The following is a 26,919-nucleotide window of genomic DNA, read 5'->3' as shown; positions in this document are numbered from 1 at the left end:
TGTCCAGACCCGATCCACCAATGGATCTTGCCCAACTATAAAAATGCCCTATAGTAAGGTTTTCTAATTGTGACTTCCGTAACAGAATCCTTAAATGGCGCCGCTGGAAGCTCTCTTCAATGACGTATTCCGTATACTTTTGTTTTGGGCCATTAATTTTCTCAACGATGAAGCAAGTGATGAGATCTTCATATTTAGCTTTCAAAGGTGAGTCCATTTCTAGTATCCTGAAGCACCTTTCCTATAGATGGATAGTTCAAGAGGGTATATTAATGTACATCATAAATTGAAGATTTTTCGAATCCTACACATTTACTAAATTTCCTGAAAAATAAAAAAAATAGATCACCATCGTTACTATATCACTACTGACACTTCAATATAATGAACCACATGACAACACTAACACTACTCTCTGCCTCCTCAATCAACTACATTCTTTCCGAAAAGATAGTCGGAAGAACCTGGCTGGTAAACAAGTTCCTTACAAATGAGGAAAATAATTTTCTTAATGGAAGTAGGAAAAACAAGTTCTACAAGTGACATTCTATATTTATTATGTCCTCTATTAAACATCACCAACCCCTACCCCTTGACTAGGGGTGTCAAATGGGCGGGGTGGGTTGAGACTGAAAATATTAAATGACTTGAATTGGATACTGGGTTGGGTCATGACCCGCCTAAATTTACTTTGGGTTGAAACGGATTGAGTTGAAATGGGTAAAAATTGGGTTGGACTTTGACCCACCCAAGCCCAACCTAATTTGACCCGCTTAGTCTAAAAATAAAAATTTATTTTTTAAAAAAATAGAAATTTATTTTTAGGGAGGACTGCACCGCGAGGTTGGGGGTTAGGATGGTTAGAGGTAAGAATTTAAAAAAAAAAAAACAATTGATTTGTTTTAAAAAATAACTTTTTGAGAATGGGGTATGCCATGGGGTGGGGTAAGAATTAAAAAAAAATTAAATAATTTTTAAAGGAATAATTTTTTTTTAAAACAAAAATTGGGAGCGTTGTGGGATGTCGGTGTGGGGGTAGGGAAGGGATGGTTTTTGATGTAAAATTTTTTTATTAAAAAAAAAGAAATTTAATTTTCTTAAAAACTATATTTTTTAGGGGATGGGGTACTGTCGTATAGGGGGTGCAGGGGGTTGGGTAAATTTCTTTTTATAAAAAATTATTTATTTATTTTAAAAAAATATTTCTAAAAAATAATTTTTTTGGGAGGAGTAGGGGATGCGGCGAAGGGGAGGGTAGGATTTTGATCGTGAGGTAAGAAAAGATTTTCAATTTATGTTAAAAAAATTTAAAAAATTAATTTTTTGGGTGAAGGTGGGGGTAAGGGTGGGGGTCTGGGTAGGGTGGGGAATGGAGATGAGGTGGGGTGGGGGCAAAAAAAAATTATAAGAAACTTTTTAAGAAATAAAAATAATATATTTAATAGAGGCAGGGTGAGTGGGGTAAGCTAGGGGTGTAGTTGGGATGGGTGAGGTGAGGGCGAGGTGTGGTGGGTAATTTTGAGTGTAGGAGGACATATTATCGCTTATTTTTCTTACTTTCATTAAGAAAATTATTTTTTTACTAAACAGGTTGAAGTGGAGATTGATTGGGCTCATTTGAACGCAATTTCAAAATGAGTTGAGATTTACTCAATAGTAAATTATCTTGAACCCACCCATTAAATATTGGACGGGTTGGACGGATTAGCTCAATTTGAGTTCATTTTGACACCTCTACCCTTGACCATCCCACCCTGTCACCCTCAAGACCCCACACCCTAACCCATCCTACTTCTAGAGATTTTTGCTAAATTTTGTATAAATGATCTTGAAATAATAAGTCATTGGATAATATTTTACCTTCATACCAAACACACCCTAAACCAATGAGAGTTGACAAGCTCAATACTTGGTTTGAAGAACACAACTTCTATCCTCCTTGATATGGTTTCTCTTAAGAATTAATGGTCAAAAAAGCATCTGAACTATTACTTTTTCGCAAGCTTCACACTCCAACTATCAATTATTTCCTTTTTTTTTTGCACCTGAACCATCATCGTTTATTTTGGGATTCGATTAAATTTGAATTTGCACATTTTAGGGTCACTTTCGTCAAGAATTTCACCACAACAAGGTCCATTTCTAGGAGACTTGAACAATGCTTTTAATAAGAATTTTTTTTAAAAACATGTACTCGAGACCTCTAAATAAGATTTTTCTATTATTTTTGTGGGAATTTAATTTTTGCCACTCAAAGCAAGTTGCTTTTCTGAGGAGCATAAGTTTATATTTTCACATAATCAACAAGTTATGCACTATATATCATTCCCTTCATCTCATATTACTTGACATGTTTGTCTTTTGCACAACTCTTAAGGAGAAATTAATAAGGAGTACAAATTGACTAATACAACCCTGTTAAACTCACATTAAATACTGTCATTACTTATTGGAGTTAATTGCTCTTCCATTAAGAGCAAAAATCTACTGTAAATATTTTGTTAAAATTGTACTAATGCTCAACTTTGGATTTGAAACAAATGGCCATTGTTGTGGTCGAATCCTGCCATTGTCCATCTGGTTAATCGTCGTCGTGGTCGAATCCTACCGGTTACCCGCTGACTTTACTTCGGTTAATTCTTCTGTCCATCCAAGATTCAATCCCATCTCTACGACCCAACAAACCCATCAATTTTTGGCGAGTGACGTCAGTTTTTGGCTAAGCAGATTGTCATTATTTTTCACACTTCTTGCGTTGACCACTAAACTTTAGCATCTTCTCATCGGACTAGCGACCCATCAGTTTCGGACAAGTGATGTCAGTTTCCAGCGAAACTAATTGTTGTTTTTCCTCATTTCTCGCGCGACCATAACTCTCTTCTCTTTTCTTTCTATTCCCTTTACATGTACTACAAGTCCAGATCCGACTTCTCTTCTCAAATGGTGACGTCAAGATTTCATCAACCAATTTTCATCTCAAATTATCAAAATTCGGTGACTTGACCAAGTAAACTAACCTAACTTCAATCAGGTGCACTCACTCTATCTCTTCTAGTCGTGTGTATAGATTTCTTGATTATAGTGGCTGCCATTGTCTGTCTTGTGTACTATTTGTACTTCAATCCCTTTTATCTTCGCGCCTTCACTGACTATCTTGTCTGTGTGTGATAATTTACTTATTTATTTCTATATTTCATAGTAGTGATTTACTTGTTAATTCTACTTGTGTTTTATTGATTTTTATTGTTCTTACTAGTTCTGTAGTGTGGGCTTGATAGTAACATATTTGGTTTGCATTATTGTCTAGACTGTGTGCTCTTAGTGTTATTGGTTGGTGCAGTCTCTAGTATCTGATTGTTATGGAAAATGGTATTGACTTAGGGCCATGTCTTTGGGTGGATCTTGGGTTGGGGTCAGGGTAGGGTAGGGGGAAGGAAGGGTAAAAGGGCTAAAGGTGGTTGTAGGTTGAGAGTAGGATCGTGGAAAATATGTTCTTTATTAGAGAAATCATTAGTGCTAGTGAAAATACTTAGAAAAAAGATGAACTAATATAGCTTGTCTCTAAGATACCAAATAGGTAGTTACTAAGGTGAGGGTATTAGATAGTTATAAGTTGTGGTACCTAGGAAGCGCGAGGAATAGGAATGGTGTAGGTATCCTAGCAGATGATGTGCTCAGAAAGCAAGTGGTAGAGGTTAAGAGGGTCAACAATAGAATGATGTCAATTAAACTAGTTATTGGAGAGTCTTCTTGGAATATTATTTGTGCATATGCCCCGCATATAGGCTTGGATGAGGATGAGAAAAAGAGGTTTTGGGAGGCTTTGGACGAGATGGTGAGAGATGTCCCTAGTAATGATAAGCTTTTTATAGGAGGGGATTTCAATGGGCACATAGGGTCTTCTTCAAGGGGTAATGATGATTTGTATGAAGGCTATGGGTTTGGTATAAGGAATACCAAAGGAGTGGCACTTTTGAATTTTGCTCAGGTGTTTGGATTAGTGGTAGGTAGTTAATTCAAACTTTCCCAAGAAGGAGGTTCACTTAGTACCTTCCATAATTCGGTGTCCAAGACCCAGATTAACTTTTTGCTCCTCGGGAAAGAATATAGGAGTATTTGTAAGGACTGTAACTTCTTATCAAGTGAGAGTCTTTCGACCCAATATTGGCTTTTGGATATGGACTTGGAGATCATAAAGGAGCGGAGGAGGAGAGGTATGGAGGATCATCCAAGTATTAGATAGGGCAATTTGACTTTAGCTATGGCACTGGATATAAGGGATAAGTTGATGAAGGGGAAGGCTTGGGAGAGAGGAGGGGATGCTGATAGTATATAGGATAAGATTGCCAGTTGCATTAGGGAGACAACTAGAGAGGTGCTGCGCGTCTCGATTGGACTCTCAAGCAAACACCAAGGGGACTGGTGGTAGAGCGAAGAGGTGAAGAAGAAGTGGAGTCTAAGATAAAAGCATATGCAAAGTTGGCTGAGAGTAAGGATGAAGAGGATAAATGGAAAAATTGGGAGTATAATATTGCTAGGAGAAAGGTGAAGTTACCCGATGCCTAAGGATGCTGCTTTCGAGAGTTTATACACAACGTTAGATAGTAAGGGTGGGGAAAAGTTGTATAGGCTACCCAAGGTAAGGGACAGAAAGGCTCCAGACCTTGATCAAGTGAAGTGTATTAAGGATGTGGGCGACAAATTTTTGATAGAGAAGGATCGTATTAGAAAGAGATGACAGACTTACTTCCATGAGCTCCTGAACAAAAAAAGGGATACTAGCATTGTGTTGTGGGATTTGGAGCATTCCAAAAGGTTTCGCGATTATGCTTATTGTAGGAGCATTAAGGTTGAGAAGGTTAAGGGTCAATTCATGGGATGTGTAGAGGTAGAGCGACGGGGCCAGATGAGATTCCCATGGATTTTTGAAGTGCACAAGAGGGGCAGGTATAGAGTGGTTGACTTGGTTGTTTAACATAATTTTCAAGACGGGAAGGATGCCTGAAGCTTGGAAGTGGAGTACATGATTTCGTTGTATAAGAATAAGGGTGGCATTCAGGATTGCAATAATTATAGGGGTATCAAGCTATTGAGTCACACTATGAAGGTTTGGGAGAGGGTGATAGAGTTGAGGTTGTAGAGGAACGTTACTATTTTTGAAAATCAGTTTGTGTTTATGTCAATACGCTCCACCAATAAATCCATCTATCTTGCTAGGAGACTAATGGAGTAGTATAGGGAAAGAATGAAGGATTTGCACATAGTTTCTATCGCCTTAGAGAAGACTTATGATAGAGTTCCTAGGGAGGTTCTTTGGAGGTGTTTGGAGGCTAAAGGTGTACCTATGGTGTATGTTACAGTGATTAAGGATATGTACAATGGATTGAAGACTCGGGTTAGGACTAGGGGAGGGTACTCGGAGAACTTTCTCGTTTTGATGGGGTTACATAAAGGATTGACGCTTAGTTCATTCCTTTTTGCCTTGGTGATGGATGTTTTGACGTGGCAAATTCAAGGTGAGGTATCTTACTATTTGCTATTTTTTGAATGATATGGTCTTGATAGATGAGGCATGTAGTGGAGTTAATGCTAAATTAGAGGTTTGGAGGCAAACCTTTGAGTCTAATGGATTTAGGTTGAGTAGGTCCAACCCGAAATATATGGAGTATAAGTATCGCGAGGTGTAGCATGAGTCCAATATGGTTGTTAAGCTTGATACTCATTCTATCAATAAGAGATATAGTTTCAAGTATATAGGGTCTATGATTACGGAATGGAGAGATTGACGAAGATGTAACTTATATTTTTCAAAATCTTGTGTGACATAAAGGTACCTCCTAAACTTAAAGACAAATTTTACAGAGTGATAGCTAGACTGATTTTATTGTATGGGGTGGAGTGCTGGCCTGTTAAGAAGGCCCACATCCAGAAGATGAAGGTATCGGAGATGAGAATGCTTTGGTGGATGTGTTGGTGTACTCGAAAAGATAGTATTAGAAAAGAGGTTATTCGAGATAAGGAAGGAGTGACTTCAGTGAAAGCAAAGATGAGGGAAACAAGGTTGAGATGGTTTGGTCATATGATGAGAAGGGGCACAGATTCCCAGCAACAGGTATGGGGATGGTTTCTAGTGAGGTAGAGGTAGACCGAATAAATATTGGAGAAAGGTGATTAGACATGACATGGAGCAGCTCCAACCTATCGAGGACATGAACCTAGATAGGAAGTTATAGAGGAGGCACATTGGAGTAGAAGGATAGTTTGAGTTTAGGATGTTGTATTACTTGGTGTATCTTGTTTATGGTATTATTGGATATGTTGATTTCGATTGTATTTTGTTCTTTTACTATTCCTTGTCTAGATTGTTTTATTTTGATCCGGGGTCTATCAGAAACAACCTATCTATCTCACATCTGAGGTAGTGCTATGAACTGCATACACTTACCCCCGATCCCAATTGTTGTTGTTATTGTACTAATGCTCAACATCCTTAAAGAATCTATGCCTCACTAGATACAAGCAGTGGCGGAGCCAAAATTTTCACCAAGAAGATTCGAAATCGAAAAATGTAGGCACACGAATTAACCAAAGGGGATTCAACATCAACTATATGTATACAAAAAGTCATTTTCACCATATAAAAATAGTATAATTTTTCGCCGAAGGGGGTTCGGCTGAACCCCCTACTCATAATGCGGCTCCACCACTGGATACAAGTTTAATACATAACAAAATTTAAAGACCTTTCAATTGGGTAGACAATCCATGAAACTAAATGAGTAAAAATTGTGTGGAATTATCAACTTATGGGCCATTTATTAGTAAAATTTAACCACCCATACACTTAAATAATTTTATTTTAAAGAATATGCTGGTAAAAACTAAAACAATTAGTTTAATATAATGCTACCTAGTAGTAGTTCTATTGAAAAGAGCAAGAAAATACTGCACTAAAATGGAGTCACGATTTCAACTTTATGGGTTTTGAATTTAAAAATAATGAGTTCAGTTGCCAATAATTGGTACTACATTTTATATTTGCACATATTTAGTGAATTTCTAAGTTCAAATACAGTCTTTGTACAATACCTAGATCATGCGTCTCCGATTAAAGACTCAATGCATAACAAAAAAGAGGACAATTCATATCATGTCTGATTTAAGTAGATGCATGGTGTCCATCTTATCATTAAAATATACTTCAAGATCTTAAAAAGATCAGATCTAATCTAATAGAACAAAAATAAAACTTTAACAAAAAGGAAAAATGCACAGAAATCCATTACTCAATTTTATTAAAAAAGCAAAACATACTTTGCAAAACCCTTACACCTAATCAATCGTTGTGAAGTCAACAATAGATTAACCAAATCATACACCTTAAGCTAGGATTGATATGAGAGTGAGGTGAGTTTAAATAGAAAGATGAGGTTGGGTTTTTTTTGTTCTAAGAAAATTGAATTCTGTTGCTGAGAAGAGGACAGAGAGGAATTTGATGTTACAAATTTGATGACTTTAAGGAAGGTGCTCAATCACTTAACGTGTTTCTGACCCAAGACAAATGAAAAATGAAAGAAGAATTGGTGGTCACGGTCTATGATTGGAGTGTACTATCATGCCTTTTTTTAAAAAAAAAAAGGAACCTAAAAAGGAAAGAGACAAAAATCTTAATACTTGAAATATAACACCTAGATTGTAACACTTAAAGCATAACACTTAAAATATAATGCCTATATATATACTCTTCACATATATTGGGAAGAGTTGACTATATGAATTTTTGTAATCCATTTTGAACTCTACTCTCTCTCAGTCTATATCAAATTCAAGTTGAAGCAATGCAAAGCAAAGTATACTATGTTTTTTTATATATATAAAACAAAAAAACTTAGTATGTGATTTCTATTATAAAGGCAAAGAATACGAAGTTTTGTTTTACCCGAATAAATATAATATACCCGAATCGGCAAATCACGGTTTTAGGCTAAGAGTTACTTGAACTCAAGCCTTCTTCGGGTAACCACCTAGCCTGCTTTAAGTCTATTTTTAACTTTTTAAAACATGCATTCTCTGAAAACATATTCTGAATACATACTCTGTTATAGCATACATATTTATGGTATCGTCATACCATTGACTTGCAAGTCACATTTCAGAGCCATTATTAGCATATTACAATTTCTGTTTTCAAAACATAATTTCGGGGCGACCTTATCAATAAATAATTTCAAAGAACCCCTTCTCTAAAACTCATGTAAATACATGTATGCAACTTTCTTTGTCAAACTTTCAATGATGCAAGGTGGCCATATCAAAACTCTTAATCTCATGCAAATCTTTCTCTTTTCACAAAATATATTTACATCAAGAAACTCCGTCTCTTAAATCTCTAAATCATGCTCAAAATACTATGGCATTTGAGTAAACTATTTTCAATCCATAAAACATGCATTTCAAATCATTCACAATAAGATCATAAACTTGAATTTATCACAACAAAGGGACTTCATAATCTGTGCTCTCAAACAAATCTTAAATTTCAATTTCATACATATTAATATACTTGTAAGTCAATTTAAGGGGATGAGGCCTAAAGGCCAAAACAACAATATCAATAACATGCATAAAGAATAATGAAATCATGGATTCCAAACCCCTTTAACAAATTCATGCTTTATAATCTTTAAATCATCATTGAGTGTTTTTAACAAGCCCATGTATTTTTAGGATAAACCCCATGTATCTCTACTTAGGAAATTAAAGGATGATTCTTGGTGCCCACGGTTTGAGGATTCCAAATCTTTAATCAATTTTAAAAACTCACGGTTGAAACTTGAGTTGTTTGGGTTTTCTTATTTGAAACCCTAAGGAGTGTTCTTGATGGTTTTTGATAAAAATATCAATAATGAGGACATTTGGGATAAAAATCCCGTGTTTAAGCTGATAATAGGGTTGAAAATACTTAATGTACCCTTAATGAGATGGAATAAAAATATAACTGGGAGCCCGATTTCATGGGCCACCGCAACGCACCACAATCGCGGTGGCTCACTGGAAATTGACGAGTGAGATTCTTAAGGTCACTGTGATGTGGAGCTATCGCGTTGTCCCACCGGTTGGTACCTGAGACAATTTCTAAATAGACCCCTCCGCGATGCGCCAAGCACCAAAATGACAATGTTTTATGACTAGAGCTTAAATTAGCCATAACTTCTTGCCCGGGTATCGTATTTGGGCGATCTTATATCGATGAAAATCTCATTCAATTTCCCACATGATAAAAAGTCAAAATTAGGTAAATTAAATTTGGTTTAAACTTTACTCATTTTCGAAGCCAAAAATAAGACTAAGTTTCTTTGACACTATTCTAGTCATTTACCTCTAAGAGCATATTACCACGAGCTAACGGATGGACAATTTTTCGGGGTGTTACATTATCCCCCCTTGGGATCATTTGTTCCCGAATGATGACATGAAACACAAACAAGCATGGTTTAAGGTACACTAAGGCCATAAAAGAATAAGATAAGGATTGTACCTTCCATTTCTTCATTCACCGGATTAAATAAGTCTAGGTATCTATCTCTCATGTCATTTTCTGATTCTAAAGTTGCCTCTTCAACTTTCTGATTTTTCCACAACACTTTGACCGAGGCTATTTCCTTGCACCTTAGTTTCCTAAATTGGAGATCCAAGACTGCCACGGGCTCTTCGTCATAGGATAAGGAGTCTGTCACTTTGACCTCTTGTATAGGCAACACTAATTAATGGTTTCTAATACATTTCTTCAACGTGGATATGTGAAATACCGGATGAACATAACCCAAATTTGCAAGCAAATCTAACTCGTACGCAACTTCACTTATCCTTCTCAAAATCTGGTATGGCCCTATATAGCGAGGACTCGGCTTACCTTTCTTCCTGAATCACATAACTCCCTTCATAGGGGAGACTTTGAGAAACACCCAATCACCAACCTCAAACTCTAAGTCTCTTCTCCTAATATCAGCGTAGGATTTTCGTCTACTCTAGGCTATTTTAATTCGTTCTCTAATAATTTTCACGTCCTCAATTGCCTAATGAACAAGATTAGGCCCGAACAACTGAGTCTCACCCACTTCATACCACCCTACTGATGATCTATATCTTCTCCCATACAAAGCTTCAAACGGAGCCATCTTAATACTGGCATGGTAGCTATTATTATAAGTGAACTCTATTAACGGCATGTGATCTAACCTTCTACCTTTGAAGTCAATTACACAAGCCCTCAACATATCCTCAAGGGTCTGAATGGTGCGCTCAGCTTGCCCATCAGTCTGAGGGTGGAAAGCAGTACTCAGGTTCACTTGAGTACCTAAACCCCTCTGAAAAGAACTCCAAAACTATAAAGAGAATTGCGTACCTCTATCAGATATGATGGATACAGGTTGCGAAGAAAACGGACTATCTTCTCAATGTAAATCATCGCATAATCATCTCCCAAATAGTTGGTCCTCACAGGAAGAAAATGTGTTGACTTGGTCAGCCTGTCAACAATCACCCAAATAGAATCATACTGGTTTCGAGACCTCGGAAGTCCTGTAATGAAATCCATATTGTTTATTTTCCATTTCCATAAGGGCAAGGCAATCTCTTGGGAAGTACCACCAGGCCTTATATGTTCTACCTTAACTTGTTGACAGTTCAAAACACTTGGCGACATAGTTATCCATATCTCGCTTCATATTATTCCACCAATAAATGGTTTTTAGATCATGATACATCTTGGTAGATCCTGGGTGAACAACATACCTTGAAGTGTGACCTTTATCAAGGAATATCTTCCGCAGACCATCTATATCTGGCACACACAATATACCCTGATATCTCAAAATACCATCACCACCAATTTTAAAAGACATCACCTTCTGTTGACCCACATCTTTCTTGATCTACATCAAGATGGGATCTTCGATACAAAGGGATGATTTAGGTATCTCATGAACAACTACCCCTCCATCTTCAGAATCTAAGAGTCACACTCCAAGATTTGCTAGTCGATGAATATCCTTCGCCATCTCTCTTTTCCCTTCTTCAACATGAGAAAGACTGCCTATAGACAACATGCTAAAGGTGTCGGCTGCCACATTTTCCTTTCCCGGATGATAGCGCAGGATCATGTCATAATCCTTTAGCAATTCGATCTAGCGTCGTTGCCTGAGGTTCAATTCTTTCTACGAGAAAACATACTGTAAATTCTTATGGTCAGTGAAAATATCAACATGCACCCCATAGAGATAGTACCGCCAGATTTTAAGTTCAAATACCACAGCCGCTAACTCCAAGTCATAGGTGGAGTAATTTTGCTCTTGCACCTTCAACTGACTGGATTCATAAGCCACCACCTTACTGTGCTGCATAAGTACACACCCAAGTCCTAAACGGGATACATCACAGTACACATCAAACCCTTCCATACCTTACGGAAGAGTCAAAATAGGAGCAGTTGTTAACCTATCTATTAACTTCTCAAAACTATTCTCACAGAAGTCAGACCACATGAACTTTACCTTTTTCTGAGTCAACTTAGTAAGTGGTGCAGCTATGGAAGAAAAACTCTCTATAACTCATGATCTTTGAGAGTTTGAAGAATGATTCGGAGGTGACTGGCATGGTCCTCCTCAGTCTTGGAATAAATCAGAATATCATTAATGAAAATTATAACAAACAAATCTAAAAACTGACGAAATACCCTATTCATAAGATCCATGAAGGCTGCAGGGGCATTAGTCAACCCAAAGGACATGAATAAGAATTCATAATGATCGTATCGGGTTCGGAAAGCTATTTTGGGCATATCTAACTCTCTAACCTTCAACTGATGGTATCCGTCTATTTTTTAAAAACAATTAGCACCCTGAAGCTGGTCAAAAAGATCATCAATTCTAGAAAGAGGATATTTATTTTTAATAGTGGCCTTATTCAGCTGACGGTAATCTATACCATACGCAGGGAACCATTTTTCATTCGCACGAATAGTATAGGTACAGCCCAGGGAGAAATACTAGGATGGATAAAACTTTTATCTAGAAGATCTGCTAGCTGCTTTTTTAACTCTTTCAACTCTGCAGGAGCCATTCTATATGGCAGAATAGAGATGGACTGGTATCTAGCAATATATCAATACAAAAATCTATCTCCCTATCAGGTGGTATTCCTTGGAGATCATCTGGAAAAACTTTTAGGAACTCATTCCTCAGAGGGGCGGACTGAAGAGAAGGGCTTTCAGTATTTGAATCATTAACCAGAATAAGATGATACAAACAACCCTTAGAAATGAGTTTACGGGCTCTGAGACAAGACATGAACTTCCCTCTAGGTTCTAAATAATGTCCTTCCCATTCTATTGTTGGTTCATTTAGGAAAGAGAAAGTAACCATTTGGATTCTACAATTTAGCGTGGCATAGCATGAATGAAGCCAATCCATCTCTAAGATTGTATCAGAATCAACCATGTCTAAGTCAACGAGGTCTGCCGCTATATACCGCCCACATTGAGTCACCATACAATTTGTATACACCCTCCTAGCCACCATAGAATCCCCCACCGGAGTGGAAATAGAAAAAGGCTCAGCAATCACATCTGGTTCAAACCCAAAACTAACAGCCACATAAGGGGTCACATATAATAGGGCAGACCCGAGATCAGGTAACACATAAAAATTATGAGAAAAGATTTGCAACTTACCAGTAACTACATCCAGTGAGGCCTCTGCCTCTTTGCGGTTGCTCAAGGCGTACAATCGGTTGCGGCCATTTTTGGCGGCTGAAGTGGCACCCTTCTGAGGCGGTAGTGGTGCAGAAGAATTAGCCTGTGACTTGGCTCCACCAACATTACCCTTTGCTTCCGGATATTCTCTCTGGATATGGCCTGGCTGGCAACACGAATGACACACCATAGCGCCAAACTGATATCTCCCTAGATGATTCCTCCCATATTTCTCACAGCGCAGATATGTTTGAGAGGTCTGAGCTACACTTCCTTGAGACTGTGAACCCTGCATCCTCGGCCCCTGCCTATACTAAAAATCCTGAGTACGTTGTCCTGCTAGGGTCTGGTCATCGGGGAAGTAGTTGTAGATTGCGCATTACCCCAATTCTTCTTCTTCTGCCATTTGTTACCCCAATTCCCACTCTGCTACTAACTGTAGCTCTGGTATGCTATTTTGTCTCTCTTTGCCTATTTTTCCTTCTATCTAGATTCAACAATTTTTTTTCTTTTCCTCAACTTGCTGCATGTGGACTGATAGTCTAGAAAAATCCATGTCCTGATTCAACATTGCTCCCTAACATTCAAGCACTAAGTCATCTGAAAGGCCGGATACAAATTTTCTAATTTTGGATTGCATGTTACTAGTCATCTCTGGAGCATAACGGGCTAGTTGGTTGAACCTCAGTGTGTACTCCTGGACACTCATCTTACCCTGCTTTAGATTCATAAACTCTTCGGCTTTGGCATCCCTCAGCTCGAGAGAAAAGAATCAATCATGGAAGGCTTCCATGAACTCGACCCTAACTATGGGCTTAACATGCTCACTCTTTGAATCTTCCCACTCATTATACTATTGGTTCGCAAAATCCTTAAGCTGGTAAGCTGCTAACTCAATCCCCTCTACCTCATCTACATGCATCACGTTAAAGACCTTCTCCATCTCATCCATAAACTCCTGTGGATCCTCTTCTACCTTGGTACCGGTAAACTTCGGCGGGTTCATCCTCATGAACTGGCCCACTCTTGTAGCCTCAGACTTAATAGATGAAGACCCAATATATTTCGACCATTGAGTCTATGTGGCTACCAATTGGGAAAGCATCTGAATGGACTATCTGAATTCTGCATTAGACACCTCTCTCACACGTGGCTGAGTACAGTTAGTCCCCGTTCAGAGAGCTCTAGGTGCCCTAGATGGGTTTGTCTGAGTAAAAGGGACTCCCAAAGTAGTATCAATATTTGGTGTCTGAGCTTTATTTCGGGTCCTCATCCCATGACTGGGATGGACCTTATCTGTTTGAACATTCTGATCATTAGTGTGACAGGGACGTATGATTGTTTTTTTGAAATGCAAAAGATCACGAATTAGAGGACAGATTAGACTCCAAAGCACGAACTAAATTACAAAGAAGGGAAACATTCCTAAACGCCTAGTAGCCTCCTGTTTATAAGTATGGCACGCTACACACCCATAAACAAGATTCTACCTAATGCAATTTTGCAGACACTCGGGACCATGAACCGTGCTCTGATAACAAGTTTGTCACGACCTAAACTAGGGCCTGGACGTAACGGACATCCCGATCCATGAAGGCCCGAACGTCCTACTCTATCTGGTAATCATGCAAAATATTCACATAATAAAAGAAGATGTAGAAATATAATCTGATACGGAAACATTGTCATACTATGGATTTAGTTTAACAATAAGGAATGAAATCCGAACTCAACTAAACAACATCTAGAACAGTTTGCAAAATCTCTACTGCATGAAAATTCGACAACTATCTGAAAGTTAGGACAAGGCCACAGTAGACCAAAACAACGAAATAACATAATATGAAATAACAGGCCTTTTGGAATAAAGAAGGCTCACCACTATATAGATCTTTTCTCTCTGGGATACTCTACTGATTATCCGGACACTTAGACTGAGGAGCTAGGGGGTCAATACAGATGTATTGGTACGTAGAGTAAATCCAAAATAATAATTTATATTAAACATATATGAGAGAAATTTAAAAACAGTTCATAAGCATGTCATATAGTAAGAAATCTCATGGGCATTTCTGTAAGACTCTAAAAGAAAATCATCTGAACTTTGAGATATTCTTTATTTTAATTTTGGACTAGGTGGTCTACCCTACAACTCTGAAATTCCATGGTCCATATGGAATCCACCATTGATATGACGGGGAAGCCTCCAACCCAAGTGTGCTGCAACAGTTGAAGTCTCTGACTCTTCTACGCCACACGACCGTCACCAGTGTAAAAAGAATATACCAGAATCGGCAAATCACAGTTTTAGGCTAAGACTCTGAAAACATATTCTAAATACATACTCTATTATCGCATACATACTTATGGTATCGTCATACCATTGACTTGCAAGTCACATTTCTGAGCAATTATTAGCATATTACAATCTCTGTTTTCAAAACATAAATTCGGGACAACCATATAATAAATAATTTCAAAGAACTCCTTCTTTAAAACTAATGTCAACACATGTATGCAACTCTCTTTGTCTAAATTTCAATGATGCACGCCATGTCAAAACTCTTAATGTCATGAAAATCTTTCTCTTTTATCAAAATATATTTACATCAAGAAACTCCATCTCTTAAATCTCTAAATCATGCTCAAAATACTATGGCATTTGAGTAAACTATTTTCAATCCATAAAATATGCATTTCAAATCATTCACAATAAAATCATAAACTTGAATTTATCACAAGAGAGAGACTTCATAATCTGTGCTCTCAAACAAATCTTAAATTTAAATTTCATACATATACATATACTTGTAAGTCAATTTAAGGGGATGAGGCCTAAAGGCCAAAACAACAATATCAATAAAATGCATAAAGCATAATAAAATCATGGATTTCAAACCCCTTTAAAAAATTCATGCTTTATAATCTTTAAATCATAAATGAGTAATTTCAACAAGCCCATACATTTTTAGGATAAACCCCACGTACCTCGATTTAGGAAATTAAAGGATGATTCTTGGTGCCTACATCTTGAGGATTCCAAGTCTTCAATCAATTTTAAAAACCCACGGTTGAATCTTGAGTTGTTTGGGTTTTCTTGTTTGAAACCCTAAGGAGTGTTCTTGATGATTTTTGATGAAAATATAAATAATGAGGTCATTTGGGATAAAAATCCCGTGTTTAAGCTGATAAAAGGGTGGAAAATACCTAATGTACCCTTAATGAGATGGAATAAAAATATAACTCGGAGCCCGATTTCATGAGCCACCGCGACGCGCCACAATCACAGAGGCTCACTGGAAATTGACGAGTGGGATTCTTAAGGTCACCGCGACTTGGAGCCATCGCGTTGTCCCACTGGTTGGGACCTAAAACTTCAGCGAGACACGCCACAATTGCGCTATGCTACTGTAATTTGACAATTTCTAAATAGGCCCCCTCCACATTGCGCCAAGCACCAAAATGACAATGTTTTATGACTAGAACTTAAATTAGCCATAACTTCTTGCCCGGGTTTTGGATTTGGGCTAATATTATATCGACAGAAAGCTCATTCAATTTTCTACATGATAAAAACTCAAAATTAGGGAAATTATATATGGTTTAAACTTTACTCATTTTGGAAGACAAAAATAAGACTCAGTCTCTTTGACACTATTCTAGTCATTTAACTCTAAGAGCATATTACCACGAGCTAATGCATGGACAATTTTTTGGGGTGTTAAACCAAATCCAACTTGTGATCATGAATTAAGGTATGAGAAAGACGATTGCAGTTAGAAATGTGTGTTAATAGTGGTGTTGTATACTTAATTTAAAGATCTGATTAAATTCTCAATCTCAGGACACTTCAATGTGGAAGTGTCTCACTTTGTAAGAGATGATTACAAGGGACCTAGGTCCTAAAGGAATTCATCCTAAAATAAGAAACTTGAGTCAGTATGAGTGAAGAAAAAATCTAGAACTTGGTCCTCAAACCTGCTCTAAAAGAACAAATTGAGACTGAGCTTGATCAAAATGCCCTGACCTAAGAACTGAGTCAGTATGACTCCTCCAAATTGGTTTTGTTAAGGAGACAGGTATCTATAATAAAGTAAGTTCATGTTAATCTAACTCAGTATCATACCTTTGCAGATATACACCCATGGGGACAGCTTTGGAAAAAAATAGTTGAAGCAATCATAAGCTAAAAAATCACTCAAGCAAGAGAGGGATCTGGTCCTATTTCTCATGTGAGTACCAAAACAATGTGCCTTAAAGTTTTTATAAAATTTCTATTTTAAAAGGGCCACTTGTCCAATCCCATATGAACAAAAGCTGCCAATTTGGTTTAAATATGAAAAGTTACAACTGTTGTCATCAGATGCATCATTTCAAAAAGGTATGTTTTATATGACAAACAATCAAATTTTAAATTATAAATTCAATTCCACTTAATTCATTCTCTTCTCAATTTACTCAAAACTTTATCAAAACTGGTCCCTCCTCTTTTCATCTCAAAAAATCTCAAAATGTCTGAAATTTCCTCCTCTTCAAGCCCCCTGAAAGATTTACCCTGTGATAATTCTCAAGATCCATAAAGAGTGTCACTCGTTAGTCCTTCCCATAAGATTCTTGAGACCCTAAATGAAACTGTTCTAGTAAAAAATCTAAGCCTCAATGAATGTTCTATCCAAAAAAATGACCTAAACAAAGGTTATGGCTCTCCAATAGAGAAAAAAATTCTTCAATCTGAAGGACCTCATTCCTCAGAGTTGAAAGAGTTGAAAGGTACTAAAATTTTAGATAATTTATAAGGACCTGGTTCTCCTACCATTTTTGAGTCAAACTCTATATTTGCTAATCTGATTGATGAAAAGATTCTTGTAAAGAAATTTGATTCTCTCAGTAGCATAAATTTGGTAGCTGAAAATTTACTTTTACTTGGAAATGATCCCATGGAAGGTTCTGCTAGTGGGGAAGATCAAATAACAGGAGAAAAAAATGAGTTGAAAGAGGATAGAGAGTTTTTATTACCCCCAAATTAGGAAAATGAAAAGGATGATGATGAACAACATCTAATTTGGAAAATAAAGAAACTTAAGGACAGTAAAGGAAAGGAGAAAATGATTGAAACTGGTGTACACGGCGCTAGATCTTATTCCACTAGAAGATCTGAACAAAAATTACTAGTAGATGCCATGAAGGAAAGTAAGTCCTCTACCACCAAAAGAAAAAGACTCAAAAAAACTGTCACAGTTAAGGAGGTAAATATTTATGTAGTGGGGGATGGATAAGATGAGGATACTAACACTGATATTGTAATTATAACTAAGAAGAAAATAGAGGTAGTTCATGTTGCTGAGAGGACCAGATCCTCTGATGCAAAGTCTAGTAGTCCTGATATAAGCAAAAAGAAGCATAGTGCTATCAAAAGAAAGAAAGTCTCTAAGGGACCTGGTACCACTGAAAAACTTATACCAAAAAATGAAAAACTCAAGGCCTAAATATTAGAGTTGACTGGTGAAATCCAAAGACTGATGTTGAAGTAAGAACTCTCACCAAACAATTACTGAATGCTCACGCTGCTTGGGCTGATGGAATGGAGATGTTGCTAAAATCTCTCTCCCCTAAACCCCCTTATACCTAAGTCCTAGCGTGTCAACTTCCTGAGTTAGTTTTTATTATGGCCTTTGTAAATAATACTTTTTATAGTTTTTTTGGTATATTGTTATGGTATTTATCCTAATTAGTGAATGTTAAATCTAATTATTTTAGATTTATTTTAAAGCTATTCTTCATGTTAGTGTCACCTCAGTGGCCATGAGTTAATTATCTTATACTTATCTTTACTGTTGGTCTACTGTAAATCCTTCTCAATGATAGGAAAGGGGGAATGCTGATTTCATATGTGAGGATCAGGGGTGTGTGTGTTCATGTTACTGATATGGTAAGACACAGTAATAAGGAGAGCAAAACATGTGTTGTAAATAAAAACATTGACAGGGAAAGCAAACATGTGCTTAGAATGTTTTACCACAAATAACAACCAGGGACTAGGTCCCTGTATTGTATGATGGTGGAAGCATAACGATAGGGAGAAAATTCATCTCTAGAGTAGTAATCACACTGATTAAATATGATGGATGTGTATTGATGCTCAAAGTTGTATGGTTGGTTTGTCATCATCAAAAAGGGGAAAAGTTGCTATATATAGTCTTGATAATGAGCAGATAGTTGCAAGGGACCATATACATGGATGTACATGGTACAACAGATCCTGCACGCATGTCTACACAAGTTTTGTCTTCTTGTGTAACAAACTTTCAGGTATTGCTAGTACTGAATGGGTACCTGGACCAATCTTTTTCAGCACTAATCATCACTTATCTATAAAAGTAAAAGATGCTTCTTCATCAAATTGTTTTTTGCAATTACAAAGAGTGAAGAGAGGCAACAAAAATCTAATTTTTCAACACTGCTCAAGTTCTTAGCTGATTATGTATGCTTAAAAAAAAAATGTTCTTGAGTGAGATCTGATTTGTAATTGAACTACTCATGTTATAAGAGTAGTGTTTTTCTTTGATAAGAGAATTCTTAGGTAGAGTTTGCTAAGCTGGATACTTATTAGAGTTAATCAATGTAAAGAGTCCTTGGCAGAGTTGTCAAGATGAGTTTGTAATAGAGTTATTACAATCGAAAGGAACCTAGAGTTAGGTTCAGTAAAGGATGTAATCCAGAGTTTCATTATAGTGAATTTTGAAGTGCTTTTGAGGGAAAGCCATGGTTTTTCCCTTCCTTGAGCAAGGGTGTTTGCACGTTAAAATCTTGTGTTTTTACTCTTCCTGCACTGTCCTTTGATTTCTGGTTTTTTTACTAGTTTTTGCCTATGATTGACCTTGAGGGACTTAGTCCCTCACTGTGTAGTACAAACTCCAGGGTTTAAACATGTATTCACTTTTAGGAAACAATAATTGTCTCTCTATCCTATTCATTTCTATCATAAATTATAATAGCTTCTTGAATTTCACTATATTTTTGAAATCTCGGCTGCGAAATACGCAGTACCTCATCTACATTGCTCGTTGGCGGAACTGAGCAACCAGTTGAAAAAATAGTTGAGGCAAATTTAGAGTGAATTCAACAAATTCAACTCAAATTATGTGGAGGTGGACGAAAGATAAAAGTAACAGATTCAACTGAATCTAATACGACAACATACCATAGCAAAATCAACTCAAACTATGTGGAGGTGCACAAAGAATAGAAGTAACAAATTCAAATGAATCTAATACGATGATATACGAGAGTAAAATAAACTCAAACAATGTGTGGGTGGATGAAGAATAAAAGTAATGAGTTCAACTGAATATAATACTTCAACATACGACAACAAAATCAACTCAAACAATGTGTAGGTGGACGAAGAATAAAAGTAATGAGTTCAACTGAATCTATACATTTGTTAGAGGCAATAGAATCAACTCAAACTATGTGCAGGCAAATGGAGAATAAAAATAATGAGTTCAACTGAATCTAATATGACAACATACGACAACACAATGTGTAGGCGGACAAAGAATAAATATAATGAGTTCAACTGAAATTATAAATTTGGAGAGGCGGCAGAATCAATAAATTTGGAGAGGCGGAAGAATCAACTCAAACTATGTGTAGGAGGATGAAGAACAAAAATAATGAATTCAAATGAAATTAATACTTTTGATAGATAAAACAAATTCATGAAAACTATAAGTAGGAGGACGAAGAATAAAATAACGTTCAATCGTATATAATACTTTTGTCAAAAAGATTCATGTGTAGGTAGACGGAAAATAAAAGTAATGGATTCAACTGGACCTAATACATTTGATAGAGACAACAGATTTAACTCAAAATATTAAAAGGTGGATGAAGAATAAAAAAGGATGAGTTCAACTGAATCTAATACTTTTGACAAAGACAGCAAAAAAACCTTAAACTTTAAGTAGGCGGATGAAGAATAAAAGTTAATAAGTTCAACTGAACCAAATACTTTTGACATAGACAGACTACTTTTGACGGTGACGGACAAATCAACTCAAACTATGTGTAGGTAAACGAAGAAAGAAAGTAACGAATTCAACTGAATCTTATACTTTTGACAAAGACAGTAGACTCAACTCAAAGTATAAGTAGGATGAAGAAGAATAAATGTAACTGGTTCAATTGAATAAAATACATTTGACAGATATAATAGATTCAACTTAACCATGTGTAGACCGACGAAGAATAAAAGTAACGATTTCAACTGAATCTAATACTCTTTGACAAAGACAGTAAGATTCAACTTAAATTATATCTAACAGGCATTGTATTTTGATTCTAAATTTTTACAATTCAAGAGACAAAGGAAGTTAATAGGCAAATGATATACATAGTAAAAAATAATAATTAAATCAACAGTAACATATGTGGTGTAATCTCATAAGTAACTAAAGGAGGTTACGACGTTGACAGATCTTAGTCCTATCTTTATAGGATAGAGAGGTCTTTTTGGATATACATTAACTTAAAAAAGATGTAATCAAAAAAAAATGAAAAGAAAAAAAATAACGGCAACAAAATAACAAGATACATCTAACAACTAAGTAAATGAGAAAGAAATGATGAGTTGGAGAGAACTTAATAAGTTTAATCTATACCTTATGTTTGTCATTAAATTATTACTCCCTTCATTTCAAATTGATGATTTGACACTAAGTTTAAGTAAATTAAGAAGATTTCAAAATTTTTAAATAGACATGTCAAATGTACAAAAATATCTTTAAACATGTCATATGAGAAATTGAAATTAGAAAGTTGCTAAAAAGGAAAAAATAAATTAAAAAGATACGTCAAAACTTTGAATGGAAGGGACTATTATTATTATTATTAGTGTTGTTATTATTATTATTATTATTATTATTATTATTATTATAATTGTATGTTGTCCCACCTTACGTGCATTTCTACTTATTCCACTGAATGTCTTTCACCTCCCACTATCAACAGTTACCATCCACCAAGACTACAATAGATGGTAATAACCACCTAGTGTTTTTGTTTTAAAATTATAATATTAAACTAACTCAGAATAGAATTTTAAATTTTAAATTCATAACTTTAAATTCTGAATCTGTCACGAAACTAAAAAGAGAAAGAGAAGAGACCTGAAATGGGTTGATTGATGAAAAAAATCAGATTAGAAGAGGGAGGCATGCACATAATTGCTGAATATGGATAGTTTTTTGAATAGTAATATTATGTTTTTGAAGATTGCATAGCTCAGGTATTTGTAGGTTAGAAATTGTCCTACAGAAACTTTTCCTTTGCATATCATTCCATATTGTATGGGCTACAAGGGGGTTGGGGTGGGGGTGGGGGAAGGAGCAACAAAAATCTTGTATAGGGGGTCCGCCTAGCCTTCTTAACATCAACCTGCAATCATGAATGTAAAGGTTAATGAGTGGATTTTTATTTTTAAGCATATGTATCACATTTTCAGAGTCAATGTTTATAACAATGGGTTAGAGATTATACTCCAAAACTAGCTGCAGGCCTTTTCTAAGAGCTAGAAGTTCTATAATGTTTTTAGTGGCATGCAAAAAACAAGTTCCATAAAATTGTTAGTGGCATGCAAAAAACTCTGAGAGAAGCCCAAGATCCAGTCACCATTAGAGTTTCTCATAACACCTCCTATGCCACCCCTTCCAGGATTTCCAAAACTAGACCCATCTATGTTGAGCTTATAGAAGTGCCTGGGGGTAATCCAATTGACTTCTATAGTACTAATCAGCTTAGGGGTTGGGTGAGTTTTTAGATGAAATAATTTGGCTGCCTTTAAGTAGGAAGTTTTGAAAGACGGGAGGGGGGGGGGGGTAAGGATTCTTTATTAAACACATTAGAATTCCTATTCTTCCAGATGGTCCAATGAAAAAATGAAAGTAATGTTGCCCAGTTTAGAAGGTTGTCATAACTAGAATCCTTAAACAACTTCCAAGTGTTATTCCATCTAAAAGAGTGGAAAAGTTGGGGGGAATGACTTTGTCTCCTTCATAACCTTGAATGAGGTCTTGCTAGAAGGAAACAACATGAAGACAATTAAAGAAGAGTTGAGGAACATCTCTCAGCTCATGGTTGCAATTATGATAATAAGGAAGAATGTTAAACGCTTATAGGCCAAAGTAGAATTGGTGGTAAGGTTGTCATGGTGGAGGAGCCAAAGAAAGAAATTCATTTTGTTAGGAATCTGGAGTTTCCAAATCCAACCTAGCTGAGGGTAGCTATGACTTAAGTGCTGCCTTTGATGGAACATATGATGGTGGACAATTTTGCAAGAAAAGATTCTATTGTTGGTGGGAAGCGAGAGAGGAGTGTCAGATTGAATTTTACAATTAAGAAGGAAAGAGTTTTATATGTTGAATTTAATTGTATTGGGAATGTCAAAAGGGAGGGAATCAAGATTTCAGACTCCATTATGCCAAAAGGAAGAAAGTTGCAAGGAGGGACAGTGTTTGGGAAGTGGTCCTTTTATAATGAAGCATAAAGGAGGGTGATTAGGGACCATCTATCTCTCCAAATATTAACTTTGTGGCAATTATAAAGAAACCATTGGAAAAAATCATTACAGAGCTTCTAGGCTCTATGAGCATTCCTCTAGATTCTAGAATAGGAGGAAATGTGTCTTCCGGTGTTAGGTGTGATCTTTGGGTAAGAACTCTAACCCATAAGGTAGAGGGATTAGAATGCAATCTCCAGGCTAAACTGTAAAGCAAAGTGTCATTCTTGATACTAGTTTTTTGTATCCCAAGACCACCCAAGTGTTTGGGTTGGGTGATAATGTCCCACCTAACTATTTGCATTTTTTATTTGGAGTCAGTAGTGCCCCAGATGAAGTTTCTTTGGGCCCTATCAATATGGTTATGAATCTAAAGAAGGATATACTGCATGACATGGTTGGGGATACTTCTTGGACTATCTTTGGCAAGAGTGGTCCTATCGGTCATGTTTAGGAATTTAACCTTCCAATCAGCTAATTTGGTACTTAATTTATTAAGAATGAACTGGAAGTCATTGAGTTTAGGAGGGACATGAAAAATGGGAAAGCCCAAGTACTTCCCAAAAAGGTTGTTGGCCTTAATGCCAAGAGTAGATGAGAGATGATCCTTAGTAGAGGTGTGGAAGTTGGAGGAGAAAAGCACCTTAGATTTGGCCAGATTAACTTTTTTACCGGAGTGAGTATTGAAGATGGCAAGAGTTCTAGGAATGGTAGTATAATTGAGAATGTCAGCTTTAGAAATAGGGTAAGGTCATCCACGAAGAAAAGATGGGAGATTTTTGGGTCTCTACGATTAATCTAAATGGGATTCCACTGAAGAGTGTCCACTTTATGATTAATCCTTCTAGATAGAGCTCCATACAAAGGATGAAAATGTAAGAGGATAGGGGATCCCCCTATCTTGTTCACCTGGAAGGCTTGAAACTAGATTTGTAGCCCCCATTGACAAGGATGGAAATGGATAAGGTGGAGATGCAGGACATGATATGTTTGGAGAGCCTAGGGAGAAAATTGTAAAAACCCAGGGCTTGCCTAATGAAGGATCATTCCAGCCTATCAAAGGCTTTTTCAAGACATGATTGAGAAATGCTTATTATTGGTAAAGTGATGGTGGTAAAGGAAATCGAGAAACACCATAGACCCATTGACATAAATGTGCCCAATTTTTTAATCAATTTTAGAACTAATTTCAATTTTCCAAAAAATAGAATTTCAAATGTGATTATTGTTTTTATAAAAAGGTAAAATTTAATTGATAAGTTTATATTTTATAATTAGTCACCTTAAATTTTGCACAGAAAAATTATGCACGATGTAAAATAGATTGTTTATATTATTTGGAAGGATTATAATAAAAACTAATCAGTTACTATTATTGTTGAGTTTTTGAATCAGTGGATCTTAGTAAAATTATATGTATTTAAGAAATTCATTAGGATTCGAGAAAAGGGGATACTCGAATGGGAGTGATGTAGCTAGTTTACACTACTATAAATTATATTAGTAAATTGCGTGAACTCATGATCTTGATAATTATTGTGCTTGAATTTGTGACTCGGTAATTGTCTTTTCGGGTTTGTTAGCAAGGAATTGCTCACATAAAATCCCGAATAAGATTTGCCATTTCCATTCGGCTAGTGATATAACGTTGTTATTACTTTATTTGAATTTGTGACCTAGTAATTACTTGCTTGAATTTGGCATCTAATAATTGCTTGTTTAAATTTGTGAGCTAGTAAGTACTTGTTCGAACTCGCAATCTATAAGTCATGACCCTAAATCTTTCATGAAAGCATGAATAAGATTTGTTAAGTTTCGCTCAGTGAGTGATAGTTTAATTATTGTTTTAATGTATCTGAAGTTTTGCTAAAGTAAAAAAAAAAAAGGGGAAGACCCAGCAGAATTAGAGAAAGAATAAAATTGTAAGTGATACGATGTAGATAGTTTATTCTAATGCTAACATCGTTAGTAATGCTCGGTTGATATCACGACCTAATAATTACTTCGTTGAACTTGTGACTTATCGATTACACGACACTAGCCGATTGAAAAGCGTTCTTTTGGGGAAGAAGAGCTCAAGTCCAAGAGAAATGAATTGTTAAATGTGATATCTATTTGGAGGCCCAAGTTAAAGTCTAAGAATAGAAATATTAAGGGCTAAAATTTAGTTTTGACGAGATCCAAAATTGCGACCAAAAGTGCCCAAAAGGAAACTTAGCCCTTAAGTTGTGCTAAAATCAACAGCTCAATCAAATTCCATTTAAGGCTCAAAAGCAACAATCAAAACAACCCAATACATTTTTATTTCAACTCAAATATTAAAGTTTTTTTCTAACACCGCCGCTAAACAATGAGTTTATTACTAAGTTGTAGAATGATTTTTTAGGGCTTTATAAGGCAGGGTTTTCCTCCATATTCATTGACTCGCCAGCGTTGAAAAGTTGTTTCTCTCTCGGTATCAGAGTCATTATAGACTTCAAATCTTGTCCTTTGTCTATGAAAAGTCACCTCAATCCGTAGATTCGAAAGGACTTTATTTAACTTTAACTTAGATGAACTTGGTGAGTATCTTCAATCCCAAGAAATGTGATTTGTTATTTATCAATATTTAAGATCTTTTTAATTGTGATTAATTGCTCAGCAGAATAGTTAAAATTAAGTTTATTCAGACTTTTCAAATCCCCTAATATCGTTGTTATAAAAATAGCACAAATATTTTCTATTACTGGAGAGAAATTGAACGTCGTGAGTTTTTTTGAGAAACAAAATTAGGAATAAGAAATTAATAGATATGCTAGTTGTGGTAATGTTAGTTATGTTTTATAAAGTTTTTTCTTGAAGATTAATATATATCATGTTTTCTTTTTATGAATTTCTACAATAATTTTAGAGTTTGATTGTTTGGTATTATGCTGTGCTCGCATAATGTTAAGAATGGATCTGATTGGATCTCAATGTTAATAGTTGATAGTCCATATTTTTCTAATCTGCATATCAAACACATATTAAAAAATCAAGAAATATTAATCATACAACTTTATCTATTTTAGATGCTTAAATTGTTGAGAGAAAATGGCTTATATTAGTAAAATTTTCTATGATCGTGGATATAAAGACATTAATGTGATAATCGGTATAAAATTTAAAATTATAGATTTTTAAGCACTCAATTTGAGCATTGACAATTAGACAATTGTCTGTTTGTATGAAGTTCTTCCCAACTCTAGTCATATAAGAGCTGCGAGGATAATGTAACTGCGTATGATGAATCTAACTAACTACATTTTTACAGAGATCTTCTGAAGCAAATGGGGAGTCCGCAGGTCCTCCATGAACAGCGGGAAACAAACAGTGTGGCGGACTTACTAGCAAAGGAGGGCACTAAGTTAGGAAGTAACTATTTTTGGAAGGAATGGATAGTTCCGCCTTTGTTTATTCGGGACCGGTACTATGCCAATAAGGATGGAACTTCTTTTGTACGGCACTATCAAGATGCCCCTCTATGTATGTACTACTAATATCTGTACTAATGACATTAGGCCAGAACTTTCTCCGGCTAGCCATGAGTCGCCTACTTGTACGACCAACTCTATTTAGCTAATATATTATA

At 36.0% G+C, this 26,919-nt stretch overlaps 1 protein-coding gene across 1 annotated transcript; it reads left to right on the top strand.

Annotated features, from left to right (window-relative positions):
- On the top strand, window positions 1-26,919 carry LOC107877581. The gene is made up of 2 exons (XM_047415124.1): window positions 1-207; window positions 26,602-26,919. The coding sequence occupies exons 1-2, from the start codon at window positions 95-97 to the stop codon at window positions 26,825-26,827; spliced, it is 339 nt and encodes a 112-aa protein (XP_047271080.1). The 5' UTR covers window positions 1-94; the 3' UTR covers window positions 26,828-26,919.

This window comes from Capsicum annuum, chromosome 7 (assembly GCF_002878395.1).
Source record: "Capsicum annuum cultivar UCD-10X-F1 chromosome 7, UCD10Xv1.1, whole genome shotgun sequence".
Classification (NCBI taxonomy): domain Eukaryota; kingdom Viridiplantae; phylum Streptophyta; class Magnoliopsida; order Solanales; family Solanaceae; genus Capsicum; species Capsicum annuum.
Note: the sequence above shows the minus strand (reverse complement) of the source record. Positions and strands in the feature narration are given on the sequence as shown.

What these genes read in the sequence shown, in the direction of transcription:
- LOC107877581 (XM_047415124.1), top strand. Translation starts at nt 95, where the DNA reads ATGGCGCCGCTGGAAGCTCTCTTCAATGACGTATTCCGTATACTTTTG. An exon ending in TTCATATTTAGCTTTCAAAG is followed by an intron (nt 208 to 26,601) that starts GTGAGTCCATTT and finishes ACATTTTTACAG; the next exon opens with AGATCTTCTGAAGCAAATGG.